The 24,566-nt window shown below is 44.0% G+C and overlaps 1 protein-coding gene across 1 annotated transcript in view; it reads right to left on the bottom strand.

The window, feature by feature from the left end:
- The window catches only part of grip2b (glutamate receptor interacting protein 2b), a 217,007-nt gene that overhangs the window by 93,437 nt on the left and 99,004 nt on the right, over nucleotides 1–24,566 (bottom strand). Inside the window, exons 7-10 of the mRNA XM_064967506.1 lie at nucleotides 22,733–22,878; nucleotides 18,411–18,558; nucleotides 15,589–15,758; nucleotides 537–677 (exon numbers count right to left, since the gene is read on the bottom strand). Of these exons, the coding sequence (XP_064823578.1) occupies nucleotides 537–677; nucleotides 15,589–15,758; nucleotides 18,411–18,558; nucleotides 22,733–22,878 (605 nt within the window). The remainder of the gene's footprint in view (nucleotides 1–536; nucleotides 678–15,588; nucleotides 15,759–18,410; nucleotides 18,559–22,732; nucleotides 22,879–24,566) is intronic.

Genomic DNA, 24,566 nt, shown 5'->3' with positions numbered 1-24,566 from the left:
AGACCAGACACATACCAGACCAGACACATACCAGACACAGACCAGACCAGACACAGACCAGACCAGACCAGACACAGACCAGACACAGACACAAACCAGACACAGACACAGACACAGACACAAACCAGACACAGACCAGACACAGACCAGACACAGACCAGACACAGACCAGACCAGACACAGACCAGACACAGACCAGACACAGACCAGACACAGACCAGACACAGACCAGACACAGACCAGACACAGACCAGACCAGACACAGACCAGACACAGACCAGACACAGACCAGACACAGACCAGACACAGACCAGACACAGACCAGACACAGACCAGACACAGACCAGACACAGACACAGGGTATAGCTTAATTTAAATTTAATTTAAAGGTATGGCACACACGGCACAGACCAGACACAGCACAGACACAGACCAGACACGGCACAGACCAGACACAGCACAGACCAGACACGGCACAGACCAGACACAGCACAGACACAGACCGATGTAGAAACAGAAGCAGAGGCGATACTTACATTTGCAATATTCCTGTGTGCTGGAGGGGTTGGAGGAGGTGGTCCAGGTGTTTGTCTTACAGTGAGAGGACGGGTGCTGGGGCGGGCAGTAGTTCACACAGGGGTCCCACGAGTGGGGGTTGTCACTCTTCTGAACCTTCACTGAAACACAGAGTGGAAGAAGAGGAGAGAAGTAGCAGTCTATTAGTAGTATAGTGGTAGTATAGTAGATTCCCAGTAGTATAGTAGTAGTCTAGTAGTAGTATAGTATATTCCCAGCAGTATATTAGTAGTATGGTAGTAGTATAGTAGTAGATGGTAGTCGTGTAGTAGTCTTGTAGTCTAGTAGTAGTATAGTAGTAGTATAGTAGATTCCCAGTAGTATAGTAGTAGTATGGTAGTAGTATAGTAATAGATGGTAGTTGTGTAGTAGTATTGTAGTCTAGTAGTAGTATAGTAGTAGTATAGTAGATTCCCAGTAGTATAGTAGTAGTATGGTAGTCGTGTAGTAGTCTAGTAGTAGTCTAGCAGTAGTCTAGTAGCAGACCAGTAGTATAGTAGTAGTATGGTAGTAGTATAGAAGTCTAGTAATAGTCTAGTAGTAGTCTAGTAGCAGACAAGTAGTATAGTAGTAGTATGGTAGTCGTGTAGTAGTCTAGTAATAGTCTAGTAGTAGTCTAGTAGCAGACCAGTAGTATAGTAGTAGTCTAGTAGTAGTCTAGTAGTAGTCTAGCAGTAGTCTAGTAGCAGACCAGTAGTATAGTAGTAGTCTAGTAGTAGTCTAGTAGTAGTCTAGCAGTAGTCTAGTAGCAGACCAGTAGTATAGTAGTAGTCTAGTAGTAGTCTAGTAGTAGTCTAGCAGTAGTCTAGTAGTAGTCTAGTAATAGTCTAGTAGTAGTCTAGTAGCAGACCAGTAGTATAGTAGTAGTCTAGTAGTAGTCTAGTAGTAGTCTAGCAGTAGTCTAGTAATAGTCTAGTAGTAGTCTAGTAGCAGACCAGTAGTATAGTAGAAGTCTAGTAGTAGTCTAGTAGTAGTCTAGCAGTAGTCTAGTAGTAGTCTAGTAATAGTCTAGTAGTAGTCTAGTAGCAGACCAGTAGTATAGTAGTAGTCTAGTAATAGTATAGCAGTAGTCTAGTAGTAGTCTAGTAGTATAGCAGTAGTCTAGTAGTAGTCTAGTAGTATAGCAGTAGTCTAGTAGTCTAGCAGTAGTCTAGTAGCAGACCAGTAGTATAGTAGTAGTCTAGTGGTAGTATAGTAGTAGTCTAGTAATAGTATAGTAGTAGTCTAGTAGTACGGCAGTAGTATAGTAGCAGACCAGTAGTATAGTAGTAGTCTAGTAGTAGTCTAGTGGTAGTATAGTAGTAGTCTAGTAATAGTATAGTAGTAGTCTAGTGGTATAGTAGTAGTATAGCAGTAGTCTAGTAGTAGAGCAGTAGTCTAGTAGCAGACCAGTAGTATAGTAGTAGTCTAGTAGTAGTCTAGTAGTAGACCAGTAGTATAGTAGTTGTCTGGTAGTAGTCTAGTAGTAGTCTAGTATTGGTCTAGCAGTAGTCTAGTAGTGTAGCCATAGTCTAGTGGTAGTCTAGTAGTGGTACAGTAGTAGTATAGTAGTGGTATGGTAGTATAGTCATAGTCTAGTAGTAGTATAGTAGTATAGTCGTAGTCTGGCTGTAGTCTAGTAGCATAGTGGTAGTCTAGTAGTATAGTGGTAGCCTAGTAGAAGTCCAGTAGTATAGTAGTGGTCTAGTAGTAGTCTAGTAGTAGTCTAGTAGTATAGTGGTAGCCTAGTAGTATAGTGGTAGCCTAGTAGTAGTCCAGTAGTATAGTAGTAGTCTAGTAGTAGTCTAGTAGTATAGAGTTAAATGTCCATTTCACTGCACAGAAACACATAGATGTTTTATTTTATTAATCAGGTTATTAATTAATCTGGCTCTGGCAGTGGCAGTGGCTCTACAGCCAATGTGTGGCATGCTTTTCGGGCGCTACTCTGTTCTGCTCTGTTCTGTTATAAAAGATTAAATGAAGACAGGCTTAGCCCCATCTTCCTCTCTTTACTCTCTCTCTCACACTCTCTTTCTCTCCCTCTCTCTGCCGCTCTCTCTCTCCCCCTCTCTCCGCCTCTCTCTCTCTCTTCCCCTCTCTCTCCCCACTCTCTCTCTCTCTCTCTCCCTCTCCCTCTCCCCCCCCCTCTCTCTCTCTCTCTCCCTCTCCTCCCCCACTCTCTCTCTCTCCCTTTCCCTCTCTCTCCCCCTCTTTCTCTCTCTCTCTCTCCCTCTCCCCCCCACTCTCTCTCTCTCCCTTTCCCTCTCTCTCCCCCTCTCTCTCGCTCTCTCTCTCCCTCCTTGTAATTACCAGTGTGCCTATGTCTTCAGACAGACAGGGACTGCATTAGTTAGTCCTAGTGAGCTCTGGCATTGTTCCACATAACAATTCATTTTCCAATCACTTCGTATTAAGGCCATTATCTCAGTAACAGGACAGGAGCAGACCTCACAGGTCTATTAAAGAGGGATTTAGCATTGGCATTATTAATGATGTGAGGAGATGAAGAAACACCTCAGGGACAGTACAATGCAATAGAACTGGCGTTTCATAGGGCTTCATTCATTGTCTCATTAGCCAACTGTGTGAGTAGACCACCTGATGTCAATGTAATGCCTTTATTTACAAGATAGGCACTGGGAGGAGGGAGTATAAGAGTCCCATTTTAAAACAAACTACAAGTTATAAATGCTTCTAGAAAACATAATGTATTGATGAGCACACTATAGAGTAGTTTTATTCTCGGTTACCATTGTGACCGATGGGAAAATACATTGCTATGCCTATAATAAAATGAACATACATTTAACTCTATTCATCAGCCCCAATATCTATATACCCTAATGACCTACACCCCCCTGCCATGTTACCCCATAGGGTTAGGGAACCCTAACACCCACATGCTAACATACCCCATAGGGTTAGGGAACCCTAACACCCACATGCTAACATACCCCATAGGGTTAGGGAACCCTAACACCCACATGCTAACATACCCCATAGGGTTAGGGAACCCTAACACCCACATGCTAACATACCCCATAGGGTTAGGGAACCCTAACACCCACATGCTAACAGTCAGATTTTATAGCTACTGTATGCAGGAATCACTTGCTGATTTAAAACATTAAAGAAAAACCCTGGCATGAATAGGTGTGTCCAAACTTTAGACTGGCACTGTTCGAGCCACTGTATTTTGCCATGGGTCACAAATGTGACCGCTAACATATTTTCGTATACCACAAGCATCATAGATTCAACGTATTGAAAAAATGTAGGCACATATGTAAACTAGACACTTTAAACATATTTACAAATAAAATATTTAAAACATGTCAACAATGTTTTTTTAAAACATTTTTTTAAGTACACCTTAGAGATTTATGCTTGCGGTCTTGCGGCCATTTTGAGAAATCATATGAAACTTCTCCAAATCATACTAAACACTGACTTGTTTGTTGATGAGTACAAGTTTAACTTTCTCTAGAGTCTGTTTTTCTTCACTATTGTAACCAATGGGTTTAAATGGGTTGATGCTGTTAATTAGACCAATACATTAAAACATGACAATGATTCATATATGTAATCACTGAGCTGTGGTGTACAGTACATTCGGAAAGAATTCAGACTCCTTGACTTTTTCCACATTTTGTTACATTACAGCCTTATTCTAAAAAAGATAATACGTACGCAAGTTAAATCTACATGCAATACCCCCGAATGACATCACAGTACCCCACAATGACATCACAATACCCCATAATGACATCACAATACCCCATAATGACATCACAATATCCCATAATTACAAAGCGAAAACAGGTTTTTAGACATTTTTGCCCATTTATTACAAATAAAAATGTGAAATACCACATGTTCATACGTTTTACTCAGAACTTTACTGAAGCACTTTTGGCAGCAGTTACAAGTCTTCTTGGGTATGACATTACCAGCTTGGCACGCCTGTATTTGGGGAGTTTCTCCCATTCTTCTCTGCAGATCCTCTCATGTTCTGTCAGGTTGGATGGGGAGCGTTGCTGAACAGCTATTTTCAGGTCTCTCCAGAGATGTTCGATTGGGTTCAAGTCCGGGCTCTGGCTGGGCCACTCAAGGACATTTAGAGACCACTCCTGCGTTATCTTGTCTGTGTGCTTAGGGTCGGTGTCCTGTTGGAAGGTGAACCTTTGCCCCAGTCTGATGACCTGAGCGCTCTGAAGCAGGTTATCATCAAAGATATCTATGTACTTTGCTCTGTTCATCTTTCCCTCGATCCTCACTAGTCTCACAGTCCCTGCCTCTGGAAAAACATCCCCACAGCATGATGCTGCCACCACCATGCTTCACCGTAGGGATGGTGCCAGGTTTTCTCCAGACTTTAGGTGCCTTTTGACAAACTCCAAGCGGGCTGTCATGTCTTTACTGAGGAGTGGCTTCCGTCTGGCCACTCTACCATAAAGGCCTGCAGAGATGGTTGTCCTTCTGGAAGGTTCTCCCATCTCCGCAGAGGAACTCTAGAGCTCGGTCAGAGTGACCATTGGGTTCTGGTCACCTCCCTGACCAAGGCTCTTCTGCCAAGATTGTTCAGTTAGACCTGGCGGCTAGCTCTAGGAAGAGTATTGGTGGTTCCAAACTTCTTCCATTTAAGAATGATGGAGGCCACTGTGTTCTTGGGTACCTTCAATGCTGCAGAATTGTTTAGGTACCCTTCCCCAGATCTATGCCTCGACATACTGTGTCTCGGAGCTCTAAGGACAATTCCTTCGACCTCTTGGCTCGGTTTCAAGGGGCCTGAAATCTTTCCGAAGGCCCTGCATCGTGGTGTAATACTGTAGGGGGAAGTGATGTCACATTAAGGGAGGATACAAATAAGTAGCTTTAAAACATTAGGAGAGGATGCGTTGAAATCAATGGAATGTTTTCCCTCTCTCCCTCTCTCACTTTCTCAGTATGGCTTCTCTAAATTAGGTCAAACACACACACACACGCAAACACACACACGCGTACACACACACACACACACACACAAACACACTTACGCAAGAAAGCATGCACACAAGCAAACACACATGCATGTGCACACGCACACACACACTCACACACACACGCACGCACGCACACACACACACACACACACACACACAGTACATTCTCCCCTAGTAGGATACAGCGGTAGTGACAGCGGCTGCTACAGTAGTGGAGATATGAATCCTCAAGGTTTTAACTCTCTCATGAAAGCCAAGGAGAAAACAGAACTTTGGAAAGGAGTGTTATTTATTTTGGTTATAAACCAGCCAATCCAGTGAGTGCTAATCCTGCCTTGCTGCTCTGCTCTGCAGCTCAGGGTAAGCTCATCTGGTAGTGGGAGCTACTGTAGGATTCTCTGGGAACACACACATACATACAAACGAACACACACACACACACACACACACACACACACACACACACACACACACACACACACACACACACACACACACACACACACACACACACACACACACACACACACACACACACACACACACACACACACACACACACACACACACACACACTCCCCATTGTGAGAGTGACTACACCAGCCAGATATGATGACCAGGGAGTCAGCTACACATGCTGAAGTGACAGTTGAAAGCTCAAATCTCATAAGAAGATTAGAACAGTCTTTTTTTTTTAAGGCGACGTCAAACGTTTAATCAACTATGAGGTGAGAAGGACACCGTTCATGGTTTGAAGTTATATCACTGCTCTGATTTGTGTTGTGGATGTTAGAGAAGACAGGACTGAAACAAATAACCTGAACACCAACAGCTAACAGGGAAATGGAGGTTGTCATCACGTAATCACACAACCCTGTAGTATCTACCCTGTAGTACCCTGTAGTATCTACCCTGTAGTACCCTGTAGAGTCTACCCTGTAGTACCCTGTAGTATCTACCCTGTAGTACCCTGTAGAGTCTACCCTGTAGTACCCTGTAGTATCTACCCTGTAGTACCCTGTAGAGTCTACCCTGTAGTACCCTGTAGTATCTACCCTGTAGTACCCTGTAGAGTCTACCCTGTAGTACCCTGTAGTATCTACCCTGTAGTACCCTGTAGAGTCTACCCTGTAGTACCCTGTAGTATCTACCCTGTAGTACCTACCCTGTAGTACCCTGTAGTATATACCCTGTAGTACCCTGTAGTATCAACCCTGTAGTACCCTGTAGAGTCTACCCTGTAGTACCCTGTAGTATCTACCCTGTAGTATCTACCCTGTAGTACCCTGTAGTATCTACCCTGTAGTACCCTGTAGTATCTACCCTGTAGTACCCTGTAGTATCTACCCTGTAGTACCCTGTAGAGTCTACTCTGTAGTACCCTGTAGTATCTACCCTGTAGTACCTACCCTGTAGTACCCTGTAGTATATACCCTGTAGTACCCTGTAGTATCTACCCTGTAGTACCCTGTAGAGTCTACCCTGTAGTACCCTGTAGTATCTACCCTGTAGTACCCTGTAGTATCTACCCTGTAGTACCCTGTAGTATCTACCCTGTAGTACCCTGTAGTATCTACCCTGTAGTACCCTGTAGTATATACCCTGTAGTATCTACCCTGTAGTGTCTACCCTGTAGTACCTACCCTGTAGTATCTACCCTGTAGTTCCTACCCTGTAGTATCTACCCTGTAGTACCTACCCTGTAGTACCCTGTAGTATCTACCCTGTAGTACCCTGTAGTGTCTACCCTGTAGTACCCTGTAGTCTTTACCCTGTAGTATCTACCCTGTAGTGTCTACCCTGTAGTATCTACCCTGTAGTATCTACACTGTAGTAGCTACCCTGTAGTATCTACCCTGTAGTACCCCGTAGTATCTACCCCGTAGTATCTACCCTGTAGTACCCTGTAGTATCTACCATGTAGTATCTACACTGTAGTCTCTACCCTGTAGTACCTACCCTGTAGTATCTACCCTGTAGTGTCTACCCTGTAGTATCTACCCTGTAGTACCCTGTAGTATCTACCCCGTAGTGCCCTGTAGTATCTACTCTGTAGTAGCTACCCTGAAGTGTCTACCCTGTAGTCCCTTCCCTGTAGTATCTACCCTGTAGTTCCTACCCTGTAGTACCTACCCTGTAGTATCTACCCTGTAGTACCTACCCTGTAGTACCCTGTAGTATCTACCCTGTAGTACCCTGTAGTGTCTACCCTGTAGTATCTACCCTGTAGTATCTACCCTGTAGTTTCTACCCTGTAGTATCTACCCTGTAGTTTCTACCCTGAAGTGTCTACCCTGTAGTATCTACCCTCTAGTATCTACCCTGTAGTACCCTGTAGTGTCTACCCTGTAGTATCTACCCTGTAGTACCCTGTAGTACCCACCCTGTAGTCTCTATCCTGTAGTATCTACCCTGTAGTACCCTGTAGTATCTGCCCTGATGTACCCTGTAGTATCTACCCTGTAGTACCCTGTAGTATCTATCCTGTAGTACCCTGTAGTATCTACCCTGTAGTACCTGCCCTGTAGTATCTACCCTGTAGTACCTACCCTGTAGTATCTACCCTGTAGTATCTACCCTGTAGTAACCTGTAGTATCTACCCTGTAGTCTCTACCCTGTAGTACCCTGTAGTATCTACCATGTAGTATCTACCCTGTAGTACCCTGTAGTATCTACCCTGTAGTCTCTACCCTATAGTAGCTACCCTGTAGTATCTACCCTGTAGTACCCTGTAGTATCTACCCTGTAGTACCCTGTAGTATCTACCCTGTAGTCTCTACCCTATAGTATCTACCCTGTAGTATCTACCCTGTAGTATCTACCCTGTAGTACCCTGTAGTATCTACCCTGTGGTATCTACCCTGTGGTATCTACCCTGTAGTACCCTGTAGTATCTACCCTGTAGTATCTACCCTGTAGTACCCTGTAATACCCTGTAGTACCCTGTAGTCTCTACCCTGCAGTACCCTGTAGTCTCTACCCTGTAGTACCCTGTAGTATCTACCCTGTAGTATCTACCCTGTAGTACCCTGTAGTATCTACCCTGTAGTCTCTATCCTATATGAGCTACCCTGTAGTATCAACCCTGTAGTATCTACCCTGTGTTCAAGCTCATGAAAACTGTAGAATAGACCCTGGATGTTTCTCAGTATGCATACTACCGTGCTCCACACTCTCGTGCTCCAAGTGAATTCTCAGAGGACGTTCTCTTGAGTACGTTCTTGTGAGGACGAGAGTGTGGAGAACACATAAAACATGACATTTGTGATGCAGTCCCCCTATTGTATTACCTCATGATGCACCTCCCCCTATTGTATTACCTCATGATGCACCTCCCCCTATTGTATTACCTCACAATGCACCTCCCCCTATTGTATTACCTCACGATGCACCTCCCCCTATTGTATTACCTCACGATGCATCTCCCCCTATTGTATTACCTCATGATGCTCCTCCCCCTATTGTATTACCTCACGATGCACCTCCCCCTATTGTATTACCTCACGATGCACCTCCCCCTATTGTATTACCTCACGATGCACCTCCCCCTATTGTATTACCTCACGATGCACCTCCCCCTATTGTATTACCTCACGATGCACCTCCCCCTATTGTATTACCTCACGATGCACCGCCCCCTATTTTATTACCTCACGATGCACCGCCCCCTATTGTATTACCTCACGATGCACCTCCCCCTATTGTATTACCTCACGATGCACCGCCCCCTATTGTATTACCTCACGATGCACCGCCCCCTATTGTATTACCTCACGATGCACCTTCTCATTCACTGAACCTTATTTCAGTCAGGACAATGACAGTAGAGACGAAACAAGATATACACAGAGCATACGTTTTACTTCATAATTAACAGATACTGTAGCTATATGTGAATTGTAATAATCTAGCTAACCAGCCAGTTAAAAAGACAAATAACCTTAAATTAATGTTATGCAACGTAGATGTCAATTAATTGTGGGTAGCTAGCTACCAATTAATCATGGGTAGCTAGCTAACAATTCTTTGTGGATAGCTAGCTACAAATTCTTTGTGGAAAGCTAGCTAGTCAATAGTAGCAGTTAGCGAGTTCATGCTTTTGCCTTTTGCTTATAGTGTGCAATCTACGCACACTACAGTGGGTATTGTAGGCATGTAAACATGCCAAAATGAACACAGAATGTATTTATTAACGTTTTCAAGATGCAATATTATAGTCAGGCAACATATGAGATGTGAATGGGCAACATTTATTTCCGAAGTCTGAGTTCATTTTCTCTCGCTTCAACTCAAATAATGGCTGCCATTGATTTCAAGAAATGTGAAGAAAAGTGTCCGTGTGTCATAATCGTCGTACGAACTGGAAATATACTCAGCCCAACATGCAGCGTGATTTGGGTTCCACATGTTTAATAAAGGAAACTCACAAAAAACAATCAGTGCTCATAGGCAACAACACACAAACAAGATCCCACAAAACACAGTGGTGAAATGGCTGCCTAAATATGATCCCCAATTAGAGACAATGATAAACAGCTGCCTCTGATTGGGAACCATACCAGGTCAACATAGAAATAAATGCATTAGATCACCCACCCTAGTCACACCCCGACCTAACCAAAATAGAGAATAAAAGGCTCTCTATGGTCAGGGCGTGACACCGTGCTCCGTTTCGCATACTTTGATTTGGACTCATGCTACAGGTCTGGTCTGCTCAAGTCTGATGTGCTCAGGTCTGATGTGCTCTAGTCTGATGTGCTCTGGTCTGGTCTGCTCTAGTCTGATGTGCTCAGGTCTGATGTGCTCTAGTCTGATGTGCTCTAGTCTGATGTGCTCCTGTCTGATGTGCTCTGGTCTGATGTGCTCAGGTCTGATGTGCTCAGGTCTGATCTGCTCTAGTCTGATGTGCTCTGGTCTGATGTGCTCTAGTCTGATCTGCTCTAGTCTGATGTGCTCTGGTCTGATGTGCTCTGGTCTGATGTGCTCAGGTCTGATGTGCTCAGGTCTGATGTGCTATCGTCTGGTCTGCTCAGGTCTGATGTGCTCTAGTCTGATGTGCTCTAGTCTGATCTGCTCTAGTCTGATGTGCTCAGGTCTGATCTGCTCTAGTCTGATGTGCTCTGGTCTGATGTGCTCTAGTCTGATCTGCTCTAGTCTGATGTGCTCTGGTCTGATGTGCTCTGGTCTGATGTGCTCAGGTCTGATGTGCTCTAGTCTGATGTGCTCTGGTCTGGTCTGCTCTAGTCTGATGTGCTCTGGTCTGATGTGCTCTGGTCTGATGTGCTCAGGTCTGATGTGCTCAGGTGTGATGTGCTCTAGTCTGATGTGCTCTGGTCTGGTCTGCTCTAGTCTGATGTGCTCTAGTCTGATGTGCTCTGGTCTGATGTGCTCAGGTCTGATGTGCTCTGGTCTGATGTGCTCTGGTCTGATGTGCTCAGGTCTGATCTGCTCTGGTCTGATGTGCTCAGGTCTGATGTGCTCTGGTCTGATGTGCTCAGGTCTGATGTGCTCTAGTCTTAGATAGTTAGCATCCAAAGCAGGAATGGATGCATGAAATATGTCATGGTTGTGCTATAAATGCAAACACTTTGCTTTTTGTACATATTACACGGTAGCAGGGCTCTCAGTTTTCTACCTCTGACTGAGATTTTATGCATTTTTTTATGGCTATGTGCATCTCTGATTAAATCTTGTTCTCAATGTAATACTCATGGGGAACCATTAAGTTCAGCACAGCTAATTAAAACAACTGACGGCAAGTTAGATCACAGGACTGTCCCTGATGACTGTATGTTTGTGTGTGTGTGTGTGTGTGTGTATAGTCTAACTTTACTATAATTTTAGGTTCCAAAAGACCTCACAAGGATAGTAAAACAAGGAAAACTCTGACAAGTGTGGATATTTTGCAGGTCACCAATAGGAACAATACTATATTAGGCTCAGGGGTTAGGTTTACAGTTAGGGCTACAATTAGGGTTTGGGGTTAGGGGTCAGGGGTCAGGTTTAGGAGTTTGGGGTTAAGGTTAGGAGTTTGGGGTTAGGAGTTTGGGGTTAAGGTTAGGGTTAGGGGTTAGGTTTAGGAGTTTGGGGTTAAGGTCTTCCGGCGCCGACAGAGATGGCCGCCTCGCTTCGCGTTCCTAGGAAACTATGCAGTTTTTTGTTTTTTTACTTGTTATTTCTTACATTAGTACCCCAGGTCATCTTAGGTTTCATTACATACAGTCGAGAAGAACTACTGAATATAAGATCAGCGTCAACTCACCATCAGTACGACCAAGAATATAAACTTTCGCGAAGCGGATCCTGTGTTCTGCCTTTCAACCAGGACAACAGAATGGATCCCAGCCGGCGACCCCAAAAAATGACTTCGTAAAAGAGGGAAACGAGGCGGTCTTCTGGTCAGACTACGGAGACGGGCACATCGTGCCCTACTTCCTAGCATTCTTCTCGCCAATGTCCAGTCTCTTGACAACAAGGTTGATGAAATCCGAGCAAGGGTAGCATTCCAGAGGGACATCAGAGACTGTAACGTTCTTTGCTTCACGGAAACATGGCTCACTGGAGAGACGCTTTCGGAGGCGGTGCAGCCAGCGGGTTTCTCCATGCATGAGCGCCGACAGAAACAAACACCTTTCTGGTAAGAAGAGGGGCGGGGGCGTATGCCTTATGGCTAACGAGACGTGGTGTGATCACAGAAACATACAGGAACTCAAATCCTTCTGTTCACCTGATTTAGAATTCCTCACAATCAAATGTAGACCGCATTATTTACCAAGAGAATTCTCTTCGATTATAATCACAGCCGTATATATTCCCCCCCAAGCAGACACATCGATGGCTCTGAACGAACTTTATTTGACTCTTTGCAAACTGGAATCCATACATCCTGAGGCTGCATTCATTGTAGCTGGGGATTTTAACAAGGCTAATCTGAAAAAAAGACTCCCTAAAATGTATCAGTATATCGATTGCGCCACCAGGGCTGGCAAAACCTTGGATCACTGTTATTCTAACTTCTGCGATGCATATAAGGCCCTGCCCCGCCCCCCTTTCGGAAAAGCTGACCACGACTCCATTTTGCTGATCCCTGCCTACAGACAGAAACTAAAACAAGAAGCTCCCACGCTGAGGTCTGAACAAAGCTGGTCCGACCAAGCTGATTCCACACTCCAAGACTGCTTCCATCACGTGGACTGGGACATGTTTCGTATTGCGTCAAATAACAACATTGACGAATACGCTGATTCGGTGTGCAAGTTCATTAGAACGTGCGTTGAATATGTCGTTCCCATAGCAACGATTAAAACATTCCCTAACCAGAAACCGTGGATTGATGGCAGCATTCACGTGATACTGAAAGCGCGAACCACTGCTTTTAATCAGGGCAAGGTGACTGGTAATAAGACCGAATACAAACAGTGCAGCTATTCCCTCCGTAAGGCTATCAAACAAGCTAAGCGTCAGTATAGAGACAAAGTAGAATCTCAATTCAACGGCTCAGACACAAGAGGTATGTGGCAGGGTCTACAGTCAATCACAGACTACAAGAAGAAATCCAGCTCAGTCACGGACCAGGATGTCTTGCTCCCAGACAGACTAAATAACCTTTTTGCCCGCTTTGAGGACAATACAGTGCCACTGACACGGCCTGCAACGGAAACATGCGGCCTCTCCGTCACTGCAGCCGAGGTGAGTAAAACATTTAAACGTGTTAACCTTCGCAAGGCTGCAGGCCCAGACGGCATCCCCAGCCGCGCCCTCAGAGCATGCGCAGACCAGCTGGCTGGTGTGTTTACGGACATATTCAATCAATCCCTATACCAGTCTGCTGTTCCCACATGCTTCAAGAGGGCCACCATTGTTTCTGTTCCCAAGAAAGCTAAGGTAACTGAGCTAAACGACTACCGCCCCGTAGCACTCACTTCCGTCATCATGAAGTGCTTTGAGAGAGTAGTCAAGGACCATATCACCTCCACCCTACCTGACACCCTAGACCCACTCCAATTTGCTTACCGCCCAAATAGGTCCACAGACGACGCAATCTCAACCACACTGCACACTGCCCTAACCCATCTGGACAAGAAGAATACCTATGTGAGAATGCTGTTCATCGACTACAGCTCGGCATTTAACACCATAGTACCCTCCAAGCTCGTCATCAAGCTCGAGACCCTGGGTCTCGACCCCGCCCTGTGCAACTGGGTACTGGACTTCCTGACGGGCCGCCCCCAGGTGGTGAGGGTAGGCAACAACATCTCCACCCCGCTGATCCTCAACACTGGGGCCCCACAAGGGTGCGTTCTGAGCCCTCTCCTGTACTCCCTGTTCACCCATGACTGCGCGGCAACGCACGCCTCCAACTCAATCATCAAGTTTGCGGACGACACAACAGTGGTAGGCTTGATTGCCAACAACGACGAGATGGCCTACAGGGAGGAGGTGAGGGCCCTCGGAGTGTGGTGTAAGGACAATAACCTCACACTCAACGTCAACAAAACTAAGGAGATGATTGTGGACTTCAGGAAACAGCAGAGGGAACACCACCCTATCCACATCGTTGGAACAGTAGTGGAGAGGGTAGTAAGTTTTAAGTTCCTCGGCATACACATCACAGACAAACTGGTCCACTCACACAGACAGCATCGTGAAGAAGGCGCAGCAGCGCCTCTTCAACCTCAGGAGGCTGAAGAAATTTGGCTTGTCACCAAAAGCACTCACAAACTTCTACAGATGCACAATCGAGAGCATCCTGGCGGGCTGTATCACCCCCTGGTACGGCAACTGCTCCGCCCACAACCGTAAGGCTCTCCAGAGGGTAGTGAGGTCTGCACAACGTATCACCGGGGGCAAACTACCTGCCCTCCAGGACACCTACACCACCCGATGTTACAGGAAGGCCATAAAGATCATCAAGGACAACACCCACCCGAGCCACTGCCTGTTCACCCCGCTATCATCCAGAAGGCGAGGTCAGTACAGGTGCATCAAAGCTGGGACCGAGAGACTGAAAAACAGCTTCTATCTCAAGGCCATCAGACTGTTAAACAGCAACCACTAACATTGAGTGGCTGCTGCCAACACACTGACTCAACTCCAGCCACTTCAATAATGGGAATTGATGGGAAAGGATGTAAAATATATCACTTGCCACTTTAAACAATGCTACCTAAAATAATGTTTACATACCCTACATTATTCATCTCATGTGTTTACGTATATACTGTACTCTATCATCTACTGCATCCTTATGTAATACATGTATCACTAGCCACTTTAACTATGCCACTTTGTTTACATACTCATCTCATATGTATATACTGTACTCGATACCATCTACTCTATCTTGCCTATGCTGCTCTGCACCATCACTCATTCATATCTTTATGTACATATTCTTTATCCCCTTACATTGTGTATAAGAAATTGGTTTGGGAATTGTTAGTTAGATTACTTGTTGGTTATTACTGCATTGTCGGAACTGGAAGCACAAGCATTTCGCTACACTCGCATTAACATCTGTTAACCATGTGTATGTGACAAATAAAATTTGATTTGATTTGATTTGAGATTAGGGTTAGGAGTTTGGGGTTAAGGTTAGGGTTAGGGGTTAGGTTTAGGAGTTTGGGGTTAAGGTTAGGGTTAGGAGTTTGGGGTTAGGGTTAGGGTTAGGGGTTAGGTTTAGGAGTTTGGGGTTAAGGTTAGGGTTAGGGGTTAGGTTTAGGAGTTTGGGGTTAATGTTAGGGTTAAGGTTAAGGGTAGGGTTAGTTTTAGGGTTAGGGGTTAGTTTTAGGGTTAGGGGTTAGGTTTAGGAGTTTGGGGTTAAGGTTAAGGTTAGGGTTAAGGGTAAGGTTAGTTTTAGGGTTAGGGGTTAGTTTTAGGGTTAGGGGTTAGGTTTAGGGTTAGGAGATTGGGGTTAAGGTTAGGGTTAAGGTTAGGGTTACGGGTAGGGTTAGTTTTAGGGTTAGGGGTTAGTTTTAGGGTTAGGGGTTAGGGAAAATAGGGTTTCCTTTGTTCCCCACATGGACAGTAAAATCAACGTGTCCTCACCAGTGTCCTGGGGTTTGCTGGGCAGTCTGCTGTGGTGGGCGGGGAGGATCTCTAGCTTGGCCTGGTCTGAGGTGCTGGCTAATAGCTGTGTGGCCTCCAGGACTGAACAGTGCTCCGTGCTGGTCCCATCGATGGACAGGATGTGGTCTCCTATATGGAGGGCTCCACTCCTGATACATAGGGAGGAAGGTGGTGGTGGAGGGGGGGGGGAGTGTGGGAAGAGAGAGACAGAGAGCCAGGTGGGGAGGAGTAAGAGGGAGACAGAGAGAGGAGGGTGAGGGTGGGGGGGGGAGTGAGAGTGGGGAGAGAGAAAGAGATTCACAAAGAATTCGAAAACAAACCCAATTTGATAAACTCCCATATCTACTGGGTGAAATACCACAGTGTGCCATCAGAGCAGCAAGATTTGTGACCTGTTGCCACAAGAAAAGGTCAACCAGTGAAGAACAAACACCATTGTAAATACAAACCATATTTAGGTTTATTTATTTTCCCTTTTGTACTTTAACCATTTGCACATCATTACAACACTGTATTTATATATAATATGACATTTGAAATTACTTTATTCTTTTGGAACTTCTGTGAATGTAATGTTTACTGTTTATTGTTTATTTCTCTTTTGTATATTATCTATTTCACTTGCTTTGGCGATGTTAACATATTTTACCCATGGCAATAAAGCCCCTTGAGTTGAATTGAACTGAATTTAATTGATAGATAGAGAGAGAGAGAGAGAGAGAGAGAGAGAGAGAGAGAGAGAGAGAGAGAGAGAAAGAGAGGGAGGGAGAGAGACAGACAGAGAGACCTCCTGCCCAATGTATGACCATATTAGAGAGACATATTTCCCTCAGATTACACAGATCCACAAAGAATTCCAAAACAAATCCAATTTTGAAAAACTCCCATATCTACTGGGTGAAATTCCACAGTGTGCCATCACAGCAGCAAGATTTGTGACCTGTTGCCACGAGAAAAGGGCAACCAGTGAAGAACAAACACCATTGTAAATACAACCCATATTTATGCTTATTTATTTTATCTTGTGTCCTTTAACCATTTGTACATTGTTAAAACACTGTATATATATAATATGACATTTGGATTGTCTTTATTGTTTTGAAACTTCTGTATGTGTAATGTTTACTGTTAATTTGTATTGTTTATTTCACTTTATATATTCACTTTATATATTATCTACTTCACTTGCTTTGGCAATGTTAACACATGATTCCCATGCCAATAAAGCCCCTTGAATTGAATTGAATTGAGAGAGATAGAGAGAGAGAGAGGTGGGAAGGAGTAAGTGTGCTCTCCTGAATCACTGCTGCTCACTGCTTTGCTGAACTGTATACAGTATCTGTTGAATGAAATGATGTGATAGGGAGACTGTTGATCTGTGACAGGGAGACTGTTGATCTGTGATAGGGAGACTGTTGATCTGTGATAGGGAGACTGTTGATCTGTGATAGGGAGACTGTTGATCTGTGATAGGGAGACTGTTGATCTGTGATAGGGAGACTGTTGATCTGTGATAGGGAGACTGTTGATCTGTGATAGGGAGACTGTTGATCTGTGACAGGGAGACTGTTGATCTGTGACAGGGAGACTGTTGATCTGTGACAGGGAGACTGTTGATCTGTGATAGGGAGACTGTTGATCTGTGATAGGGAGACTGTTGATCTGTGACAGGGAGACTGTTGATCTGTGATAGGGAGACTGTCGATCTGTGATAGGGAGACTGTTGATCTGTGACAGGGAGACTGTCGATCTGTGACAGGGAGACTGTCGATCTGTGATAGGGAGACTGTTGATCTGTGACAGGGAGACTGTTGATCTGTGATAGGGAGACTGTTGATCTGTGACAGGGAGACTGTCGATCTGTGATAGGGAGACTGTTGATCTGTGATAGGGAGACTGTTGATCTGTGACAGGGAGACTGTTGATCTGTGACAGGGAGACTGTTGATCTGTGACAGGGAGACTGTTGATCTGTGACAGGGAGACTGTTGATCTGTGACAGGGAGACTGTTGATCTGTGACAGGGAGACTGTTGATCTGTGACAGGGAGACTGTTGATCTGTGACAGGGAGACTGTTGATCTGTGACAGGGAGACTGTTGATCTGTGATAGGGAGACTGTTGATCTGTGACAGGGAGACTGTCGATCTGTGACAGGGAGACTGTTGATCTGTGATAGGGAGACTGTTGATCTGTGACAGGGAGACTGTTGATCTGTGATAGGGAGACTGTTGATCTGTGATAGGGAGACTGTTGATCTGTGATAGGGAGACTGTTGATCTGTGACAGGGAGACTGTTGATCTGTGACAGGGAGACTGTTGATCTGTGACAGGGAGACTGTTGATCTGTGACAGGGAGACTGTTGATCTGTGACAGGGAGACTGTCGATCTGTGATAGGGAGACTGTCGATCTGTGATAGGGAGACTGTCGATCTGTGACAGGGAGACTGTCGATCTGTGACAGGGAGACTGTCGATCTGTGATAGGGAGACTGTTGATCTGTGATAGGGAGACTGTTGATCTGTGACAGGGAGACTGTTGATCAGTTTGTCAGATTGTGGATGCAGTAAGAAGACCATGTTTCACCTGTCCACCACACTAGCTGTGGGTCTGACAGCTCACCTGTCCACCACACTAGCTGTGGGTCTGACAGCTCACCTGTCCACCACACTAGCTGTGGGTCTGACAGCTCACCTGTCTACCACACTAGCTGTGGGTCTGTCAACTCACCTGTCTACCACACTAGCTGTGGGTCTGACAGCTCACCTGTTCACCACTCTAGCTGTGGGTCTGTCAACTCACCTGTCCACCACACTAGCTGCTTTGATCCTGTCGATGACGATGACCTGTTTGTTCCTGTGGGTGGCGGTTGTCAAGGTGATACCGAGAGCTGCCCCCGGTGATTTGGCGATCTCCACCAATAGGGGACCAGATGCATTCATCACAGTATCTGAAAGGCACAAATTAAGATTGAATTGAATACAGTTGCGGTAGTATTGGTAGAACAATTATCACAATATTCATGCAATGCTCGTGCACTTCCTTTTGATAATTAGTCAGAAAAAAGCTGTTCCACAGTACAGGGTTTTAACAATGTTTTAGTGCCTGCAACTGTATGGTGAGAATGATATGGCATTCAGAGTCCACCTCCCAGAAAGTTATTATAATCAGGAGTTAACAGCAGGAACATGGGACAATTATCAGCCATTATAGTCCAGGGCAGTTCGGTTCAGGCCCTCGAGGTACAGAAGTACCGCTGCTTCCCTTTTTCAACTGGAAATAATTGGTCAATTATTGTCATTAATTGTCCAGAGAGGTCTGACTCAGTCTCTGATTGGAGGGGAAGCATGAAAACCAGCAGTACCACAGCCAGGCAAATACAGGTATTGATTCATGCTTTTGTACACTATACTCAAAGTTTGTTGGAATATTCTGTGGTGGTAGATGGTTGGAATATTCTATGGTGGTAGTTGGTTGGAATATTCTGTGGTGGTAGATGGTTGTAATATTCGGTGGTGGTAGATGGTTGTAATATTCTGTGGTGGTAGATGGTTGTAATATTCTGTGGTGGTAGATGGTTGTAATATTCTGTGGTGGTAGTTGGTTGGAATATTCTGTGGTGGTAGATGGTTATAATATTCTGTGGTGGTAGATGGTTGTAATATTCTGTGGTGGTAGATGGTTGTAATATTCTGTGGTGGTAGATGGTTGTAATATTCTGTGGTGGTAGATGGTTGTAATATTCTGTGGTGGTAGATGGTTGTAATATTCTGTGGTGGTAGTTGGTTGTAATATTCTGTGGTGGTAGATGGTTGTAATATTCTGTGGTGGTAGTTGGTTGGAATATTCTGTGGTGGTAGATGGTTATAATATTCTGTGGTGGTAGATGGTTGTAATATTCTGTGGTGGTAGATGGTTGTAATATTCTGTGGTGGTAGATGGTTGTAATATTCTGTGGTGGTAGTTGGTTGTAATATTCTGTGGTGGTAGATGGTTGTAATATTCTGTGGTGGTAGATGGTTGTAATATTCTGTGGTGGTAGATGGTTGTAATATTCTGTGGTGGTAGATGGTTGTAATATTCTGTGGTGGTAGATGGTTGTAATATTCTGTGGTGGTAGATGGTTGTAATATTCTGTGGTGGTAGATGGTTGTAATATTCTGTGGTGGTAGATGGTTGTAATATTCTGTGGTGGTAGATGGTTGTAATATTCTGTGGTGGTAGATGGTTGTAATATTCTGTGGTGGTAGTTGGTTGTAATATTCTGTGGTGGTAGATCGTTGTAATATTCTGTGGTGGTAGTTGGTTGTAATATTCTGTGGTGGTAGATGGTTGTAATATTCTGTGGTGGTAGATGGTTGTAATATTCTGTGGTGGTAGCTGGTTGTAATATTGGATGATAGGGAATGATTGTTGGAGGAGTAAAAGACAACAACGTCTGTTTCCATTGTCTAATTTTTTAACCACAGATCTGCAGCTAGCTAAGCGTATTTACCATTTACCACACACTGTACCCCAATAGGGGGGCTTACTTTCAGCGGATTTTATATATACGAAGAGAACACGCAACCTTTTGTGAACGAGTTAGTCTACTGTGTCTGCCTGGAACCCAGTCCCAGTACATAATTCTACCATGTCCGAGGACCCTGTCTGAAGGGAGACTGGGGGGAGTACTTCTCCCTGTTCCAGGCTTAGTGGGCATGGCTCGCTAGGGTGGGCTGTTGGCAAGGTGTTACAGATTGTTCTGGAAAAATCTATTTTGCAACTTGCAACACTGGGTAGCCACTTTACCCTCAATACTGAGAGGAGATGAAGGGTCACCAGTCTGCCACTCAGCCAGATAGAAAACCTGCTATTTGAGATTCACAACTAAAACAAAACAAGGAGAGAGCACTCCCTACCACAAAGAGGAGCAGGATTGTCACTTAACTTTTGACTTCTGTCTGAGAAGATCGAACACAATGTTTCTCCAGAGCAGAGTTTTTTTTTTCAATCTGAATTTGAAGTCTACCAGACGCCCCTCTCCAGGAAAGACATATGTTACCATGAATATTACCCCATGAATATTACCCCATGAATATTACTACATGAATATTACTACATGAATATTACCCCATGAATATTACTACATGAATATTACTACATGAATATTACCCCATGAATATTACTCCATGAATATTACCCCATGAATATTACTACATGAATATTACCCCATGAATATTATTACATTAATATTACTACATGAATATTACCCCATGAATATTACTACATGAATATTACTACATGAATATTACCCCATGAATATTACTCCATGAATATTACCCCATGAATATTACCCCATGAATATTACCCCATGAATATTATTACATTAATATTACTCCATGAATATTACCCCATGAATATTACTACATGAATATTACTACATGAATATTACTCCATGAATATTACTCCATGAATATTACTCCATGAATATTACTACATGAATATTACTACATGAATATTACTACATGAATATTACTACATGAATATTACTCCATGAATATTACTCCATGAATATTACTCCATGAATATTACTACATGAATATTACTACATGAATACTACCCCATGAATATTACTACATGAATATTACTACATGAATATTACTCCATGAATATTACTACATGAATATTACTCCATGAATATTACTACATGAATATTACTATATGAATATTACTACATGAATAGTACCCCATGAATATTACTATATGAATATTACTACATGAATATTACTATATGAATATTACTACATGAATAGTACCCCATGAATATTACCCCATGAATATTACAACATTAATATTACTACATGAATATTACTACATGAATATTACTCCATGAATATTACTACATGAATATTACTACATGAATATTACTACATGAATAGTACTCCATGAATATTACTATATAAATATTACTACATGAATAGTACCCCATTGTCACGCCTTGGTCTTAGTATTTTGTGTTTTAGTTCATTAGTTGGTCAGGCCAGGGTGTGACATGGGTTTATGTTATTGTGTTGTCGTATTGTTTTTTTTTTTGTAGGCATTGGGATTGTGGTTGATTAGGGGTGTGTTTAGTTTAGGTTTGGCTGCCTGAGGCGGTTCTCAATCAGAGTCAGGTGATTCTTGTTGTCTCTGATGGGGAACCGTATTTAGGTAGCCTGGGTTTCACTGTGTATTTCGTGGGTGATTGTTCCTGTCTCTGTGTAGTTTCACCAGATAGGCTGTAATTAGGTTTCACGTTCCGTTTTGTTGTTTTGTATTTTGTATCAGTTATTTCATGTACCGCGATTCATTCATTAAAAACATGAGTAACCACCACGCTGCATTTCGGTCCGACTTTCTTGCGACAAACGAAGAACGCCGTTACACCCATGAATAGTACTCCATGAATAGTACCCCATGAATAGTACCCCATGAATATTACTATATGAATATTACTATATGAATATTACCCCGTGAATAGTACTCCATGAATATTACTATATAAATATTACTACATGAATAGTACCCCATGAATAGTACTCCATGAATAGTACCCCATGAATATTACTATATGAATATTACTACATGAATATTACTATATGAATATTACCCCGTGAATATTACAACATTAATATTACTACATGAATATTACTACATGAATATTACTACATGAATATTACTACATGAATATTACTATATGAATATTACTACATGAATTTTACTATATGAATATTACTACATGAATATTACTATATGACTATTACTACATGAATATTACTATATGAATATTACTACATGAATAGTACCCCATGAATATTACCCCATGAATATTACCCCATGAATATTACAACATTAATATTACTACATGAATATTACTCCATGAATATTACTACATGAATATTACTCCATGAATATTACTCCATTTAACATTTCAGTGAGGTGAAACAAACACACACAAAAATAAAACAAAGTAAACATTCAGTCTGGATGCCAGACAACGAACAGTCAGTATACATGATTTTATTTATTTAATTATTACTTATTTATTTCTGCAGGAGAGTTTTCTCTGATGGAGTATATCATATCTCTATGGTTTCTCTTACCCATGATAGAGACGTCATACTCGATCTGGAAAAGGGCCTCCTGACCACACTGGTTGAGCACAGTGAGGGCATCTCCGTGGTTGGCACTGTGGAGAGGTACCCCGTCAACACTCATCAGACGGTCGCCTGGCTTCAGAGTGCCCTCTCTACAGGGGGACATGGTACAGGGACAGGGACAGGGAGGGAGAGAGGAAGAGAGAGAGAGAGAGAGAGAGAGAGAGAGAGAGAGAGAGAGAGAGAGAGGGACGTGAGAGAGAGAGAGAGAGAGAGGGAGCGAGAGAGAGACAGAGAGAGAGGGAAGTGAGAGAGACAAACAGGGAGAGGAGAGACAGGGAGAGGAGAGAGACAGGGAGATGAGAAAGAGAGAGAGAGAGCGAGAGAGAGGGAGCGAGAGAGAGAGAGAGAGAGAGAGAGAGAGGGAAGTGAGAGAGACAAACAGGGAGAGGAGAGACAGGAAGAGGAGGGAGACAGGGAGAGGAGAGAGAGACAGGGAAATGAGAGAGAGAGAGAGAGAGAGAGAGAGAGGGAAGTGAGACACAAACAGGGAGAGGAGAGACAGGGAGAGGAGAGAGACAGGGAGAGGAGAGACAGGGAGAGGAGAGAGACAGGGAGATTAGAGAGACAGGGAGAGGGGAGACAGGGAGAGGAGAGACAGGGAGAGGAGAAACAGGGAGGGTAGAGAGACAGGGAGGGTAGAGAGACAGGGAGGGTAGAGAGAGAGAGAGAGAGAGAGAGAGAGAGGGAGGTGAGAGAGAGGGAAGTGAGAGAGAGAGCGAGAGAGAGAGAGAGAAGAGACAGGGAGAGGAGAGAGGCGGGGAGATTAGAGAGACAGGGAGAGGAGAGAGGCAGGGAGAGGAGAGACAGGGAGAGGAGACACAGGGAGGGTAGAGAGACAGGGAGAGGAGAGACAGGGAGAGGAGAGAGACAGGGAGAGGAGAGACAGGGAGAGGAGAGACAGGGAGAGGAGAGACAGGGAGGGTAGAGAGACAGGGAGGGTAGAGAGACATGGATAGGAGAGACAGGGAGGGTGGAGAGACAGGGAGAGGATAGAGAGGCAGGGAGAGGAGAGACAGGGAGAGGAGACACAGGGAGGGTAGAGAGACAGGGAGAGGAGAGACAGGGATAGGAGAGACAGGGAGGGTAGAGAGACAGGGAGAGGAGAGACAGGGAGAGGAGAGACAGGGAGGGTAGAGAGACAGGGAGGGTAGAGAGACAGGGAGAGGAGAAACAGGGAGGGTAGAGAGACAGGGAGAGGATAGAGAAAGAAAAGGGGAAGAGAGGGGCAGAGATGGGACACTGTTGTTTGGTTCAATATTAATTAGTATATCCAGGTTTTGTTCCTGGCCATGTGAAAATATGTTCTACAAGACACACATAGATGCACAGATCCTTTTTACAGGGTGGGCTTTTCTTTTTGATGTATGTGAAAGGTAAAGCAAAACTGTCACATTAGACATTTTGTAAATGAATATGGCTTCTATCCAACCAAACTATTAAGGAATTCTACACAACATAGATCCAGGTGACAAGTATCATTGGAAGACAACCACAGTCATGGAGACAACAGATACAGAGAAACATTGACTGAACCAAAGGCACAGAGAGGAAAGATGCCTCAGACAGCTACACCCTACAGTCTTGTGGGTCAAAGGGGGAGGGAGTGTGTGTGAGAGAGAGAGACAGAGAGAGACAGAGAGAGAGAGAGAGACAGAGACAGAGACAGAGACAGAGAGAGACAGACAGAGACAGAGAGCGAGAGAGAGAGAGAGAGAGAGACAGAGAGAGAGAGAGAGAGGGGGAGAGAGAGAGAGAGAGAGAGAGGGAAAGATAGAGA

This window comes from Oncorhynchus masou, chromosome 6, assembly GCF_036934945.1.
Source record: "Oncorhynchus masou masou isolate Uvic2021 chromosome 6, UVic_Omas_1.1, whole genome shotgun sequence".
Taxonomy (NCBI): domain Eukaryota; kingdom Metazoa; phylum Chordata; class Actinopteri; order Salmoniformes; family Salmonidae; genus Oncorhynchus; species Oncorhynchus masou.
Note: the sequence above shows the minus strand (reverse complement) of the source record. Positions and strands in the feature narration are given on the sequence as shown.